The sequence below is a fragment of the Argiope bruennichi genome, chromosome 2 (assembly GCF_947563725.1).
Source record: "Argiope bruennichi chromosome 2, qqArgBrue1.1, whole genome shotgun sequence".
Lineage (NCBI taxonomy): Eukaryota > Metazoa > Arthropoda > Arachnida > Araneae > Araneidae > Argiope > Argiope bruennichi.
In genome coordinates, this window is record NC_079152.1 from 74550565 (window position 1) to 74568616 (window position 18052).

Genomic DNA, 18052 nt, shown 5'->3' on the forward strand with positions numbered 1-18052 from the left:
AGCAAGGGGATAAAAGTAAAGTAACTATAACTCAGACAATAGTTTTGAAACTTAATTTGTTATACAACTAACATCGATGATAATAGAATTCTTAAACTCAGTTCTGGAGTGAAACCACCATTCAATAAAAGAAAGTAAATAATAAACAAAATCTTTTGAAAAAAATTTAAATAAAGAGATTGTTAATAAGAAAGGAATTTAGTTTTCCCTGTTTACTGTAATGTTTAAGCATTTAATTTTGATATATAGGGCACTACAATTTATTACAACTTACTTACTAAAAGTAATAGTTTAAGGCCAATGATCTGCTATATAGAGTTTTTGAACGTGTTTTCTACATTAGATATATCGCAATTTAAGGAGAATATACTAACTTTTAACTATTATCATGTTAATATAATCACAAATTTTGGCAATATTTTCAAATCTAAATCTCTTAACTATGGATTAAGGGTCAAAAATATTTGTTAGAGTTTTCGCCCATTACATTTTTTAAGACATATATTAAAAAACAATTTTAAAAGTTTCTCTACTTGATATTCTTTGCAAAATACAAAATTTCAAATGAGAAATTTTATTTTGAAGTATCGTATTTTTCATTTTCTTTTATTTATTTCCTGATAAATTAATATCAGGTAACGACCTCATCATTTGACTATGGTTCAAGATTATGTGATTCGTAAAAAATATGGGAATGGATTCTATGAAATGCATTTGGAAATCGAACGATACTTGCCATGAAAAATATTTCATTCCTCAATTTTTAAATCAGAAGGAGTAGCTCCAGAACTTTTTTGGTACATTTCTTAATAAAGTAATAATGATTCTATCCCTTATCTCAAAAAAATTGGGGATCTTGGGGAAAATCGTGAATGCCACAAGTGCTCAGATATTTATTTCCCTAGTCCTTCTCAAGAGTGTTTGGCATTTGCATAGAAGAGTGAAGAAAAAGGAGTTTCAAAATTCGATTCAAATTTAAATGCCAAAATGATGCACGCTTTGTAATTATATTGTTTACTTGTACTTGGATAGTTAGATGTGTTAACTTCCAATGAAATGTCATTCAAAATATGATTTAAATCTTCAAATTTTCTGTTAAGAACTGCATACTAAATTTCATTCCTCCATCTCAAAGTGCTTTTGTGTTATTGTGTTAACAGATAAACATAATTTAAAATATTGTTTTTCGCGCGAAGAGAAGTATGAAACATACATATATGTCAAAATATCGACGATTTTTTTTTTTTTTGACGATTACGATGCTTTCTCTTTGTACAATTTATATGAAAAAATCAATCTCGTTCATTTGCATCTGAATTAACGGTATGTAAAAAATTAACTTCCATAATGTTTTCTTTAAAAATTCTAGCATAACTCTTCATGCTTATTTAAGCCAAAGCCTTTTAGTAGGAATTTTATTTATAATTGTCTATTTATAACTTTATAAATTTATTTATAAATTGTCTATTTATAACTTTATAAATTTATTTATAACTTTATACAAGATAACTGCGTTACAAATTTAGAAAAAATCAGAATTTTGGTAGGAATATCTACAGTGATGTGCATCAGAAATTGATTACAATTTCCATCAAATAGCAAAAAAAAAGTTAATTTAAAAAACACCGGGTGTAACGTACCTTCTATGTACATCAATAACGAAAATTAGAAACTTTGAAACTGTTTGCAACTACTGGTAGGCACTCTGTACAACCAATCATATTGATTAGTAGGGAGTCAAATTGTCCATATGTCTAGTTGAAATCTTTTTTTCATATGTATCAGATTTAGAATTTACTTTCAAAAATGAAAAACTGAATATTTTATTTTGAAAAAAAATCAATCGTTTGTTTTTTTATGAACGTTCCACTTGTTTGGAATTTCAAGAAAGTGGAAAGTCGAAGAACTATTTTACTGATCGAAGCAAGATTGTGAAAAAAAAAAAATGGATGGAAAAAATCAAATTGTCTAGGAATTCTTGTATTTAGAAGAAATTAACTTTATTATGGAACGAAGAGGGACAAAAGACAGCCTTCTAAAAAAATAGGCTACATCCTATGCACACCATCGTATTTTTCCTGCTTTCTAGATGCCTTTCTCTAAATAATTTCATTAATAAAATCTAATCCGAAAAATAATCAGCAATCTAAAATGAAATTCCGTTAAATTTTGGCTACTTGTTAATTACTAATTACTGATTAAAATTTTAGAGATTTCAGGTAATTCAATTTCAGGTAACTCTTCCATATATTCCGATATTTTATGATGATAATAATTTCACCAACTGAAAAAATCATCGATGATTAAAGATTACAAACTTTCCAATTTATCTATCATTATTAAGATTCAGTAATGTTTTTTGACGAATTAGCAAATGTTTTTCTTCTTTTCAATATGTTCCACGAATAAAACTCTAAACAGACAATTTATCGTCTCTCATATCCTCACTTCCTATCATAAGCAATGCAAAATGTAGAAACAACGCATTTCGACTTTCTTCCACTGACTTTTGTAGTTCTTAATTTAGTTGAAATTAATTATAAAAATTAATTAATGTGGTCACATGATTAAGATTAAAAAATATACAATTTGCTTCAATGACGTATTGTTTCTCGTGTTTTCTATTTAGAAAATCTCTTAAATACAGCAATATTAAAATGAGTTGTATGACGATATGAAATAAGATTAAATAATATTAATTGTTGCCATCAAAAGACTGAAAAATAAATCTTAAAATTGTATATTTACTTTTGTCCAGTAATACGAAAGGCTTCATATATCTTCTTATTATTTTCTGCAGATGTCAATATTATTTTAGTAAATAAAAAATTAAGACCAGGAAATAATTATGAGTGTATGCAGAGTAATACGGATACTTTGCTTATTCATAAAATATTAATATTACCGGAATTTATATTAAAAGCTGAAAATAAAGTCTTTCTTGAAATTAACAAATAAAGTTAACAATATCTTAAAGAAAATAAATAAAACAGTTTCTTATTCTACTTGTGATACCAATGATTTACTTTATGCATTTGGGATTGACAAATCTACTGAACAAAATGTACTTCGATCAATGTTTTTTGAGAAGCAGTGCTTGCACAATCTATGTTTTATTGAGAGAGTTGCTCACAGCATGTGACTACAAGGTCAGAAAAGAAATGGGAGCATAAGTCATCATTTATCTAATATATGTCTGAGAAATTATATCGGCCTGATGTAACTTTAAGTAATGATACAAAATATATCCCACTGAGTAAATCAAGAGCATGTTATTATTTTAGACCGTACCTTACATAGTTTATTTTTCTGATTTTGGAATCCTATGTCAGCTAAGCGAATATAAAAGATCAAAAAGAAATTGCACCAAATAATAAAACTTTGCCAAGAGCTGGAGTTGCTTTTGAGTATAGAGTAGTACCTTAATAGTGTTCATTTAATTTGTTCAATTGCTTCATATAAGGCTTTGCAAGCTTTCCATAACCAAAACTGCCATGTCAACAATTTTAAAGGCCTTCACTTTCATCTCACTCAAAAGGAAATTTAAATAAAATAAGTAACTATGAAATAACAAGAGATAAAAAATTATCAGAGAGGAGAGATTACATGACATTAGAGAATGATGTAAAAATGAAGAATAAAATGAGAATAATGTATAAATTTGAGAATGACAAACGATAAATGACAAACTGGATGATTTCTAATATCAGCCAACAGTGAAACTGTGATAATAAGAAAGAAGTTAAAGCGCCTTTAAATTATAAAAAGTATATCAAATAATTAAAAACTATATAAGAATGATCTAATTTTAGAAAGGAGATTGACCTAAATGAAGAAATAAGAGAGCACTTTATGATAGGGGGTGAAAATCTAAGCTAGTTATCACAAAACTTTGAATTACATCAATTATTTTTCCTAGCAAAACTCCCAGTTTTTTTAAAAAAAGTAATTATGCTTTGTACCTCTCTGTCACGCAGTTATAAATTTTTTTTCAATTAACCTTTGTTTTATTTCCCTCCCTTTAAATGCATTTAGATTTGTTTACATTATTTATTTTTAAAAAATTTGAATAATGCATATAACTTAACATATTCTTTCTGTGGAATCCCATAGATAAAGGATTAAAATGGGGGGAAAATTCATAGAACCAAGCTCATACGAAGAATAAAAATTATGAAAGTCTAAAAAATTTACAGAATAAAAATGAGAGGAAACTGCCAAAAACTCATTATTAAAACAATGCAATATTTAATGTTTTCTGAGTCCAAAAGATATTCATAGGTAAATTTAATGCAGCTCTAGACATGAGATTATATCCATCTTCATTCAAACCCATTTTCAAAAAAGTCATATCTATAAATCAAGCTTAAGGATTGAACCGTTGTTTCCGATCTGAATAGTTAATTATTAAAATGTTAGCTTCTATCATTTCATCACAATACGAAATTATTTAATGTTACTTTCATTTATTAAATACAGAAATTAATACTATTAAAAAAAGAACTAAAATGTAAAATCGAAAAAGAATCCTACAAAAGTTATAAATCAGATTGAGTCGTTTGACTCATAAGATAATTTAAGCCCTTATGCTTAATACTAACTTCTTTGCACAAAGAGATGATTGGCACAAAGAGATGAAGAAATAAGCATAACAATAGGGGGTATTTAAAAAAAGGAAAATCTATTCAAAGAGTACAAAAGAAAATAAAGTTTGGACTTCATTGGTATAAAGAAACGATGTTTACAGGCAATTCATAGCGAATCCTGTGAATTCTCTTATCCATTCCTTTAAGTACATGATCGTTTATCTCGAAATGAGATACACAAATCTGTTCTCTTTCCATAATTTCGTCTTTGAAGGTGAATCAAATTCATTTAGTTTGGAACGAGAGAGTTTAATAACAGAATTTTTTCATTACCACTTCCAGCATGTCTGCTGCTGGTGGATCTACTCTGGACCGGAAAAAATTATGTGCTAACAAAATTTTTCTCTTTGTAGCGTTGTTTCTTGGATCCAGTTGCTCTGGCGGAATTGCAGTTCCATGCAATTTAGGTCCTGAAAAAAAAAGGGTGTTAATCTTAGAGTGACAAATTAATAAGCGACAAATATAAAGCAAAGTAAAGATTATAATTAATAAGTAATAAAAATAAATTAAAAGTTAGTTATTAAAATAAATAAATAAAATAAGCATTTAGAGCAGATTAATAATTAAATAAATGAAATAAATTAATAAGAATAAAAAAATAAGTAAGTAAATAAAATATAAATATAAATCATTAAAAAGAATAGATAAATGAAATTAATTGACGAAATTAATTAATTAAACAAATAAATATTTAAAAATATTTAAAAAACAAATAAATAAAAAATTGTATAATTATATTTACGATCATATTGGTGTGAAATAATTATTTTCTTTGAAAATCATAGGCTACATGACTTATTTTTCCTCGATATGTCAAGCAGCCAATGTATATTTTTCCTCTACTACCTGTGATAAATGAATCTGGGGGGGGGAGCAGAAACTTATAATTAAGTATTGTTATGTTTGCTATAAAAGTGACATAGCATTATCGGAATAAATTATGAAAGAATTTATATAATTATGAAGTTGTAATAAAAGATTTCATTGCAGACCTAGATAGTGTTAAATTGGTGTAGTTTCAGAGAGAGAGAGGACATTTTGGAGCCGCTGATATTATGTCTCTTTTCATTGTGGCGGAGAACTGATGTAGCTGATAGCTGGATTAAGAATTTTGACTTTGATTTTTAAGGTTGAAAGTTTTGAAGTTTCTAAACAACTGATGGATGCGAGCAATTCAGATTATTATGCATGAAATAAATAAGGTATAATACATAAATAATGTCACATACATAAGGGTCTAATAATGTTTCATACATGATAATGCAAATAAATAGTGTCTCATACATAAGGGTCTAATAATGTTTCATACATGATAATGTAAATAAATAATGTCTCATACCTAATAACGTAAATAATGTCTCCTGCACCAATAATATCTCATACACAATAATGTAAATAATGATTAATTCAGATTATTAAGCATGATATAAAGAATGTCTCCTGCATAAATAATATCTCATACATAAAAATGTAATTAAGGATCAATTCAGATTATTAAGCATGACATAAATAATGTCTGATACATAATAATGTAAATAATGTCTAATACACAAATATTGTCTCATACATAATAATGTAAATAATGTCTAATATACAAATAATGTACCATACATAATAATGTAAAAAAATGACCAATTCAGATTATTATGCATGACATAAATAATATCTCATACATAATAATGTAAATAAATGTCTCCTGCATAAATAATGTCTCATACATAAGAGTCTAATAATGTCTCATACATAATTTTCTCATAATTAAGAGTTCATTCGTCTAATACGAAGGATTTTATTCAGCAGAATTCTTTTTGATTGATTTCGTTGCAAAATGCCATACCTGAGCATTATATTCTAAAATAGGTCATAGAACTTCTGTAGAGAATTTGATTCCTTAAGAATGGCCTGTTCCAAAACTACACGATACCAACTGAAATGTTACGAACAATGGAAAAATGCTCTCTATCTTACTAGAATGCCTTTCTCTCCATGCATGGGCTATTTTAGAAACATCCATTTTATTTGACTCAGGATTGAAGAGCCTGAGTCATATTTTTGAAGTTTTATTATTTCAGAATCCAATAAATGTTTTATAATTATTTTATGATGTTTCCTATTTTTTTTTTTGTCAAGAAATATTAAACGTTATTTTTTTAAAAAAATTTGGATTAATTTCAATAATAATTTTTAAACCTATTTAAAAATGTCAATTAAGTTTTAAAAGAACAGAAGCATTATTGTTGTATTTTTATCTTGTAGAAAAGCAGATCAGCTGTTTTAGTGGTAATATGGTGGTTGATAGAATGTTTATAAAAGTGATTTTTTGCAATATTAAAGGCTATTATTTCTTGATTTCGTTTTTTAGAATACTTCATAGTTTCATTCTTTCCTTTCTTCTTTGATATCTTCTCCACATTCTCACTAAATAAATTAAATTATATTACTTAATAAAAATTATTACATATTATACATAAAGGTCGAGTTTTAACGAAAATTGAAATATATAAAGGAAACAAAAAAGTATCTATATAATTAAATTATATATACTTTTGAAAATATTCTTTTTTTTATGCAAAAGTATTTTAGTGACAGTTGGGATTGAAACTGCCTCAATTCTTTCATCCTTTATAAAGGATTTCCCTTATTCGTTCGTTAGGCTGCCTTATATGTGAATAGAATAATGTTAACTGCCTCACCACAATTTTTTGGAAGAGTCCGAATGTGCAGAGCGAAACCTGCGTTCAAATGTCCGTATGTCTATAATGACATACTGAAAAGGCGAGAGAGATTATAAAGGATTATTCTTGATATTACATATGTTCAGCAAGCATTCAATTAGAAGACTTCTATCATATCAAATTGCTGAATATGGCGATCCTACACCTGGGAACTGCAAATTGTATTCCTTCCAATTTATATAAATAAATATTTACTATTGACTGAATTACTGGGCCGGCTAAGTGAACTCCTTGCTACAAATCTGTTTGTTTAATTTCAAATAATGCTGGCAACAATATTGGGCTAATAGAACAAATAAAACTGTCAAGTATAGGTAATGAGATAAATTTGTAATAAATCTCGACAAATTCAACTATGAATAAATTAACAATTATAAACATGGCCTTAATTGTATTATGGTATTACGCTCTTTATCATCCAGGAAAAAGAGCAGATATGAGGAATAGATTCTAAAATTAAATTGATGTGTTGCATTTATTATCTGTCAAATGATCACGAAATCATAGTTATATTCAAATATTCATTTCAGATTATAATTATAATTCTGTAAATTGCAAAATGTGATAGATGCGTTTAAAATTCCGGCGAAATATCACAGTACAAATCATATCATTTGACCTAGAACAACCAAACATGTCACACAGTAACTTCCTGAGTAATAAGTGTCCACTAAAAAGGGTAATAAAGGCAGTTTCTTCTATTTTTTATTTCGATTTTTATTAAACATTTTATTGCACCACAAAAACGTTAAAAATAAGAATTTTAGTGATACCAATTCTATGCATGTGCATTAATACCTCTGATTTTAATAAATTCATTTATATAAAATAATTTAATATTATTTTATTATAATAATAAATTAATCATATTAAATAATTTAATAGTATTTCAAAGAACATTTTGAATAATAAAGACGACATTAAAATTGTTTTTTGTTTAAAATTATCTTTTTATTAAAATTATCTACATAATTAAGGGTAAATTTTAAAAAATGAAAAATACGAATAAAGCCTAAAATTATTATTATGCCACGATATTTCGGATTGAGGATCGGATCTTTCTTAATATTTTTCTTTTAAATTGATCAATTCTCAAAAATTCACCAGTATCACTTTTGAAACACACCCGAAGATATACAGGGTTAAAATGCCTTTGAACCATTGTATCAATTTTTTATATAGCAATTATATATAATATACAGAGTGGTTATAATTAAACTTCCCCTATAAACTGCATCATACAACGCAAACGGGTGAACGTATTTCAACGAAATTTGGTATATAAACTATACATGAGATGCGCTCACGGAATTTCGAAAAGAAATTTTTAGTTCCAAAATTTCATCATAGGGCATATTTTCCGGAGAAACATTAAATTTAATACAATAAACGACCATAACGGAATAGAGGAACAATATTAATAATGCAGAACAAGAATTATGAGTAATAAAATGTAAAACCGGGAAAAGTTGTCACTTCAAGGAAAAAAATGTCAAGATTTGCATGTTTGCGAAGAAGCATTCGAAACAGGTTAGAGTAAGGTTAGAACAAGTTAGAGTTTGCAAACGTTATCATATTTTATGTCGATATTTCCAGCTGTAATGATGACGGTATCTTATTGCGACTTTGAATGACTTAAAGAACTCCATAACATTTCACATGTGAAGCATCACAATTGATCAGTTACGTTTTGTTGTTGAAGACACTATCCATCGACTTGAAACTTTACAGGTGAATTCACATGGAACATATTTCATCCTAGACACCATTATCAATTGCTCCTCTTGTGCAATTTCTTCCTAATCTGTTCTTGTTTCTGCAAACTGAACTGGTTTTTTTCCCTCAAACAGCTTACTGTCATTTTTTCCTTACCTTTACTTACTGTGGTTAGATAACAAGGTGATCAGAAGATCAATAAATATGAGTATTGTTTCTGTATTCCTTTTTGGTCGTTTATTGTATTAAAATTAGTATTTCTCCGGAAAAGGCGTCCTCTGGTGGACATTTTGGATCTAAAAACTTTTTTTTCGAAATTCCGTGAGCACATCTCGTTTATAGTCTATAACCAAATTTCGTTGCAATCCGTTCACCCATTTGCGTTGTATGATGCTGTTTATAGGGGAAGTTTAATTATAACCACCCTGTATATTAAATATAATTGTTATATAAATAATTGATGCAATGGTTGAAATGCATTTTAATTGATGCATTTCTAAATGCCACATAATCTCAGTATATCCTTGAAGGATAATAAAATAGGAATAGAACGCCGTTCGCTGTTCACCATTTTTCATAACTTTCTCTCTGTTGCTTCAGATTAAACAAAAACCACTGGAGTAAACGATCGAAGACAGCATGGGCGGAATTCTCTGGGGAAGGGGGGGGGGGTTCAGAAATGAATATGTAATTTTGAAACGTGGGTGGATAATTATCATATTATCACTAAGCTCAAACTTGGGCAATTTTCCACTTTTCTGTATAAAATTGCAGGATAAGGTTTTACAATGCAATGAAGCGAACTGTTTTTTGTAGGTAGGCTGTGATAGCACTACCTACCAAACTGCTGCAAATAAATGAAAGGTTGTTTTAATCCTACATGGAATTAGACGAATAAAGTTTTGTTTATTTATTTTAAAATTTTGAAATCAGATTAAGACGATCGTGTTTAGTTAAATTGTTTATTAAATATTATTTTTAATGTGAAACAGTGTGTGTTTTCTGAGCAGTAATTTTATTTCATACATACGTACTTTTGTAATTTTTCATAATCTCTACTTCCCATTGCTTCAATTTCAGCAGCAAGTTTTTCTTGTACGTAAAATATGAAAAGAAAAAAATATTATCTTATTTTTATCTGTACATATTTTTATCTATGGATGTAGTTGTTTCTACTTACTTCTGTAAGCCTTGTGCTGTACTTTATGGTGCACAAGGATTGACTTATTATTAATAATTATATAAAAAAAACCCGCGAACTTGGAGTTTGTTGTGGGGTAAGTGGAGACAAGGAACGTATAGAGTCCTTCCCAGATTGCATTTTGAAAAGAGAGAACACATTCTGACAGACAAGAAAAATTATAACTAAGAAGAATGGCACTAATTCAGTCATTTTGTGTGCAAAAATAAAGCGAAGTAAATTTAATGAAAAGTGATATACTTGAAAATGAAGTGATATATTTGAATGAAGTGATGTACTTTAATGAAGTGATATACTTGAAAATGAAGTGATATACTTGAAAATGAAGTGATATACTTGAAAATGAAGTAATGTACTTTAATGAAGTGATATACTTGAAAATGAAGTGATATACTTGAATGAAGTGATGTATTTTAATAAAGTGATATACTTGAATGAAATGATGTATTTTAATGAAGTGATATACTTGAATGAAGTGATGTATTTTAATGAAGTGATATACTTGAAGTTGAAACATTGTAGCATAGTTGCTTGTAAACAGATGTATCACTTGCCCATTCTCAATCGTGTATTGTTCATTATTTTCTTAGCTTATTAGGATTTATTCTTTAAAAATAAAGGATACACAAATTTCAACTTTCATCCAAAGAATTAAACATACATCAAAATATGATGTTAAATTACAGTCTCTATAAATCCTTTTAGTTATCAAATGAGACGAGCTAGCTTGAGGATAACTAGACTTAATGGAGCTCAATTGATAACTAGACGAGCTTTAGTTATCAATTGAGACGAGCAAAACTGGCTGCAATAATTCAGCCAATTTTGTAACGAAATCATCAAGGAGAATCGATGCAGAAGGGAAAAAAATCCATGTTTGGAGACATTTCGCATGATACAGGTTTATGGTATGGAAAAGAAATCTAACGAAAAAATTTTTTCTTCATTTCATTGAGAGACTCAAGAAATCAGTTTAAGATATTTCAACAATTATTTACAGTGCTAAAATCATTCAGTTGTCTGAATGAACAAGGTAAGTGTCCATTAAATGATAATAATAACAGAGTCAAAAGATAATTTTTCGATTGAAACTAATCTTTACTAAAGATCAAGATCTGGAAATTTATTTCTGCTGTCATTGATGAAAATCAAATAGAAGAACGGAAAGAATACCCTCTTGAACTTTTACGATTCTTTCAAAATTATTTGCTAGAAAACTCCAAAATTCCTTCACTAATACTGCCGTTATTTCATTTAACAATTCAGATGAGAATGCTTTAAACATATTAAAACTCTTTTTGCGATCATTTGTTATTGCAATGCACAACTTTAAAAATTCAAAAATGGCTAAAAAAAGAAAATATATGATTAAGGATTACAACTAAAAATTGACCAAAAAAAGAAGAAGAGAAGAAAGATTCAGCTAAAATGAATGATAAATATGGAGTTCGGATGTATTCTATAAAAGAAAAAAATATAATTTTTCGTTAAAAATTTATCAGCACGTTTAATGTTTTTAGATCCTTAACCCTAATAGGTTATAATGAAATTTAAATTTAGAATAATAGTATAAACAAGAAACACTTATTAAAAATATTCTGAAGTTTTATATTATAAAGTAATATCATCACCTTATGGAAAGTCAAAAATTGAAAGCGTTATCTGTGTAAAAGATTCCTTTTCGAGCCTAAACGTTGGAAATAAGAGATTTGAAAATTGTCGAACGAATTCTATGTTTATATGTAGAGAACAATGCAAAGAAATTTTAAACACGCTGAAAATAAAATCGTTTTAGGAAAAAAGCGAGTCATATCGGAAGATGATAAATCAAATTTACTTTTGTCATAATTAGAAAAAAATAGATTTTTTTAAAGTCAAAATGAAATGCAAGAATTTAAATTGTAAAACCGTAGTATGGAGTAACAGTAAAATGTAATATAGCATTAAACAATAAAGCACGACACTCTATTGATTTCATATTACAAATGGGCACAGGCATTCCATTATTCACTATTCGTTGCATTATTCTTTAAAGCCTTTGAAAATTGTCGATTCCATTGGTTATATGCGTTATGTGCTGGTTTATATTCTATTTTTTAAATTCATTTCGTTCCTTTCTTGATCGTTTGATTCTGTTTTTGGTCTTCGTTTGAATTAGATCTGGAGGAAGAGGGGGCCATTGTCGTCTGCTGTTAATCGATCGAAATATCACGGACAAGGTTCAGCTGAAAAGTCACTGTGCATCTCAGCAGGATGCATGGTATGCCATCACATCAAACATATTTATGCTTATGGTGTTTATAAGTAAATACATGATAGTGGCTGAAACACAGTTTCAAAATTCGATGAGATTTTAAAAAAATCAAATATACCAAGTGTTTTATTTTGATTATATTTTAATTATTATTTTACAATATCAATTTCTTATTGGTCATTTACAATAACATTTGTTTATTTCATATTTTCTACTTCAATTTCATTTTTTCATTTATGCTTGAAACTTTATAAATACTTTATTTGTCACTATTGCTTAATTTTTTAAGACAAAATATTTACAAATAAAATTGAAATTTTATAAAGTGCACATTAAGTATTTTTATTCTGTTTAAAAAAATGCTGCTATTCGTTTAAAACGTTGCTTTTGCTTTCTATTTAATTAAAACAATGATTGAACTTTTTCCAGCTTTATTTTAAATGGAATAAATTTAGCCAAAGTTAAATTGATTAGGAAGACAAAGCACACTTCGGTACAGTTAAATTTTATTTCTTCATTAAAATTTCATTCTTGAAACTCAATAGATAGTAATTAATTTGTTTTCAGTACTTACGAGAAAGCTTTGGGAACCCCGAACATAACTCTGCAACAAGAAGAAGACCATTTACAAGGTGAAGGAACATACTGTATTTTCCTGTAAATGTAAAGATGAATGATAATTATATACGGAGAAAATATTTACCTTTAGAATATATTTATAAAACAATTATAGATAAATATTTAAATTGCTTCAATTTTCAATTAAAGTTTTTGATAACTACCAAACGATTAATAAACTGTGATTTAATAATAATATTTTAGTTGAAATACTTTTAATGCAATTCATTTAATTGTTTCTCAAAATATTAATTCTATTATATTTTTTAAATGATTAATAACTTTAAATCTTTGAAAATTATAAAAATTAATTTAGAAAATTTAAAAAAATTAAATCTTTGAAATTACAAAATAAGTATACACAAATTATATACTTATATAATTTGAAATTGAAAATATTTTCAATGTTATTTTTTTAACTATATTGATGATAAACTTTACATAGTCAAATAAAAAATAATAAATCTTTTCAAAACAGTAGGAAAATAAAAACACAATTTGAGAAGAAATAATATTGATATATATATTTTAGAGCATACAAGCTATTATAATTAGCTTATTACAATGCATTGCTAGTTAACAAAAGAAAACTCAGCTTACCAATGAACGCAAACTAACTCTTTTGACCAAGTATTCGTAAAATGTGAATAATTAATGCAAAACTGTTTGTGTATATAACTGTTTCCAATCATGTCTGTCACGTGTTAAAAGCACGGAAGAAAGTCATTCTATCTGCAGTAGAAAAGGGTGTTGCAGCGATGTAAAGCACATTCACCCACAAGTGATATCCGAGAAATCTGCGATGAATCTTAATTTTCGTTCAATTCCGGCATTTTATCTGAAGAGAAAGAAAAAAAAAAACTTTCTAAAATGTTGATTTTATAGATTTGATACTATCCGTGGAGTGTTATAATAGACATGCATGAAGTAAAATTCACTCAAAAATGCTCTACATTGTAGATTGTTAAACATAGAGTTGCTACACTTGTTTGGTATTTAATTCATGTGAAGTAAATCTTCATTAAGAAAGTAGATTTATGAATATTAATTGTATTTTTCATGAAAAGATAATCTACATTTTATTTTTTTATTCAGTAAATTAGGAGAATGTTACCACTTATAACCCATTAATACAACCTTTTAAAATTAAAAAAAAACGACTTTTAAAAGTATTTTTCTTATATTTTAATAACTTTCACAAAAATTTCAAGCATATTTTATATTGAATTATTTCTAATTATTAGAATTAATAAATTAATTGTGAGTACATTATATAGTAATGCATAGGAATATTAATTTTTATTATATTATATCGTAATATATAGCAATATTTATTTATTAATTTTTAGCTTATTATATAGTAATTTATAACAAGATTTTCATTAATTTTAGTACATTTATTTTGAATTATTACTATATTAATTAATATATTGAATAATTATTATATTAGTATAAAGGTGCGTTTACACCGATGTTCGAAAAAATTTACGCATTAGATTATGCATTACTAACGCTTTATTTAAGAGTCTTTTTAAAAATAATTCAAAGATAAATAAAAGAAATTTAAGACATTAATATGCATCGATGCTTCGGATTAACGATTGAAATCTGAACTGGAATTTCCTTTTAAATATTTGCACAATTACAATTCAGTTGCCATCATTTTCTCAAATCGCGTTAATATTTATTTAACATACAGCCCAATTACTAATAATTTTTTTTGTTTGAAATTTATTCATTTGTTCAATATTATTAACTACAATTAATAGAAAGTTATCCTATCATTTCCTTGACATGGCGAATGCTTTAATTCACATATATGCAGACCGTATTGAACACATCTTCTTAAGATTCGAAGAACTTACAGAACTTCGTAGTTTTATGGTGGTTTCTCTTCTGGCTCTTCTGTGTCGTTGTTGTCCTAATGCTGTAGATTATCATCTCTTCGATTCATCTGTATTTGGCAAATCGCTCCTGTTGTTGTTGTTATTTGAGAGAGATCCTCAAAATCTCCTTCGAAAAGTTGTACTAATTTTTCTACGAATCAGAGTCACACTCTTGATTGATCCTAAAAAAACGTCTGGCTTTGTTCATCGTTCAATCATAAAAAAGGTGTCATTTGAAAAGACTTAATGTACACTTTACGTACATTTTTTAATTAAAAAGAACCGTCTATATATTGAAATAAGAGCGAACTTCAAACTTTCCCAATAGCAATACCCACTTTTCTTATGAAACATCAAAAGTTATTCCCTGAAACCAAGTTTCATTAGTTTCGGCCAATTCGTTTCCAAATTATGAGCCAACAAAAATTTAAAATTTGAATGATAAAATTAAATTTTGAACTTTTATTCGTATCTTAGATTTTTAAAGTTATTGAACTTAACCCTTTTTGTTCTGAAAATATAAGGTATTCTATGCTTTCTTCAGACATATTTAGCATGGAAAAAATATCTTATAATATTTGAAAAAAATTATAAAATTAGAGTTAAAAAATTTTTTAAACAGCAGTACACTTAAATTTTGTTCTAAGTCGAAGGACAAGACCATTTTATGGGGACATGCAAAATTTCAGTTCATACCTACGAGTATTTTCCCATTACATTGAGTTTTCTTATTGCTCCTAAAACACTGCATTTAAAGGCCTGTTCACAAATTTCAAAATGTCGGCAACTTTTTATTTGGCATTCAAATGCTGCTGAACAAGTATTTTTTTAAAGCAAATATCATTTTCTGCATTTTTGTAATATAAAAATACATTTTAAAAAATTCATCAGTGGCCAAAAAATATGAAATCAAAGTTTAAAAAAAAATATCGTACAATTTTAAATATGTAGACAGCTCCCTACGAAAATGTTAGACACTGTATCTTTTAGTATTCATTACAAATTTTGAAAGGATAATTTTAGTTTTCAGATAGGATGATCGATTGCAAAATAAATATGGGTGACTGATTTTTTTTCCCCACGACTGTACTTATAGAGCGTCTTAACCCAAATATCTTAGGGCCTCATAATTCTAAGGACCCTCCCCCCCCGCTCTTTTGGGAGACCTTAAAAGCATCCGGATAATAAAGTGTCATTTTATGCTAAGTGGACAAATAAAGGGTTCCTAAAACCAAATAGCTTAAGGCTTCATTAAATCTAACTAACCTATAGTTGTACCTATGGCCGCACTTTCTTGAGAATCCATAAAAAAAAAAAAAAATCGGAAGAGTAAATGTCATGCATGCTAAATATACTACTTAAATGGTCTTATAAAAGGCCCCGGAATCCAAATAACTTAATGCCTCATTCGAGTCTAAATCTGCCATTCACCACACTATGGAATTAAACATAAATCAATTTTTATTATGTAAATATACGAGAAAGGATGAAGGGAGAATGCATTCGCTGGTTTCTGTTAATGAAAACGACTGAAATCAGTAAAAAATTATAAAGTTATTTTAGCTGAAAATCGTACTAAAAATATCATCTCATATTTACATTACTTAAAGCTCTCAACTTTCATAATTTACATTCAAAATTATCAAAATTAGAAACAAGATAAATCCTTTTATGTGTGTAGAAATAGAATTAATGCTTTCTTTAAAATTTAATCATTTTCTGTGCTACGTTTTTACATCTATTCAATAGCATTTTAGCGACTATATATTTATAAAAAAAATAAAATTAAATAGTAAATATTCTTGAATCTACAATTTTTATATTAAATAAAGAATTTTTTTTATATCAATGTTTTTAATTCAGTTTTTTTTTCTTTTGTTGAAGTACCATCAATTTTTTAACCGTATAGTGTTTTTTTTCGATTTTTCATTCCGAAGCTAACTAATCTTAAAGTTACATCCACACTAAGGGCTCTTAATCTGAGGCTCTTTAATCTTTTTTTTTCAATTATTTTTCATTTTCAGTTGCGAATTTTTTTGGTGTGAAGAATGATTGGAAGCAAATGTCTTAAAAATTATTTTACAGAAAGAAAAGAATATTACACTTAAAAAAAACCAGATTATATTTTGAAATTTCTGCGAATGTCACAGTGAATTCACTATTCGCAAAATTATTCTATTTTTAGTCTCTTGTTTTTTCTTTATTTATTAAAGGACAGAAAAAAGTGTATTTCCTTTTAATAAGGACATGTTTTTCCATGCTTAGCTACATTTTGTCTTTCCCCCTCTATTAGGAACAATAAATGGTACTAAAAACAGCAAAAAAAAGAAAAAAAAAGTTCGATTTATCCGATTCAAACATATACAAACACATTACTTTCTTCCGGTTTTGGAACCAGAAAGGATTTATTGCAAACCCTCTTTTTATTGTTCTCTCTCTCTCTCTTTCGTTTCGCTAATCTTTAAGAATAAGATGTGGCGCCATTCTGAATCCATTTTCATAATTTTTTCCCCAAACACCCCATAAACTACAAAATGAAAACTCACGAATTAAGCAGGATAAAAAAGCTGGAATGTTAGGAGGATACTAAATGCTGCAGTGTTAATACAGAAATTCAAAGTCAAGAAGCTGCCAAGAAATGATTTATTGTATAACATTTTTTATACAATTTTCTTCTTATTTCATTCTAATTAAGAAAATAGATTAATTAAGATAGATTAATAGATCTAATTAAGAAAATGGATAAAGAACCATTCACAGACTATTTTTTTTCCTTCGAAAATATAAGCTACAAGAATGATAACTCATGAAGGAGCCAGAATTAAAAAAAGAAACAGTGAATCACGTGGGAAATAAATGCTGCAGTATTAATGCAATGATGCAATGTGCAAAGCAGCTGAACTCGGAAAATACTTGATATTATTAAGAAATCAACTACCAAGGAACAAGCTGTAAACCAAAAAGCAAATAATGCAACTGACGAATTATTCAGGATT

At 27.5% G+C, this 18052-nt stretch overlaps 1 protein-coding gene across 1 annotated transcript in view; it reads right to left on the reverse strand.

Annotated features, from left to right (window-relative positions):
* Positions 1-13841, reverse strand: part of LOC129961775 (cysteine-rich secretory protein 2-like) — a 32460-nt gene extending 18619 nt beyond the window's left edge. The window contains exons 1-3 of the mRNA XM_056075339.1: positions 13771-13841; positions 13127-13207; positions 4920-5056 (exon numbers count right to left, since the gene is read on the reverse strand). Of these exons, the coding sequence (XP_055931314.1) occupies positions 4920-5056; positions 13127-13196 (207 nt within the window). The 5' untranslated portion in view covers positions 13197-13207; positions 13771-13841. The remainder of the gene's footprint in view (positions 1-4919; positions 5057-13126; positions 13208-13770) is intronic.
* Between the last annotated feature and the right edge of the window lie 4211 nt (positions 13842-18052).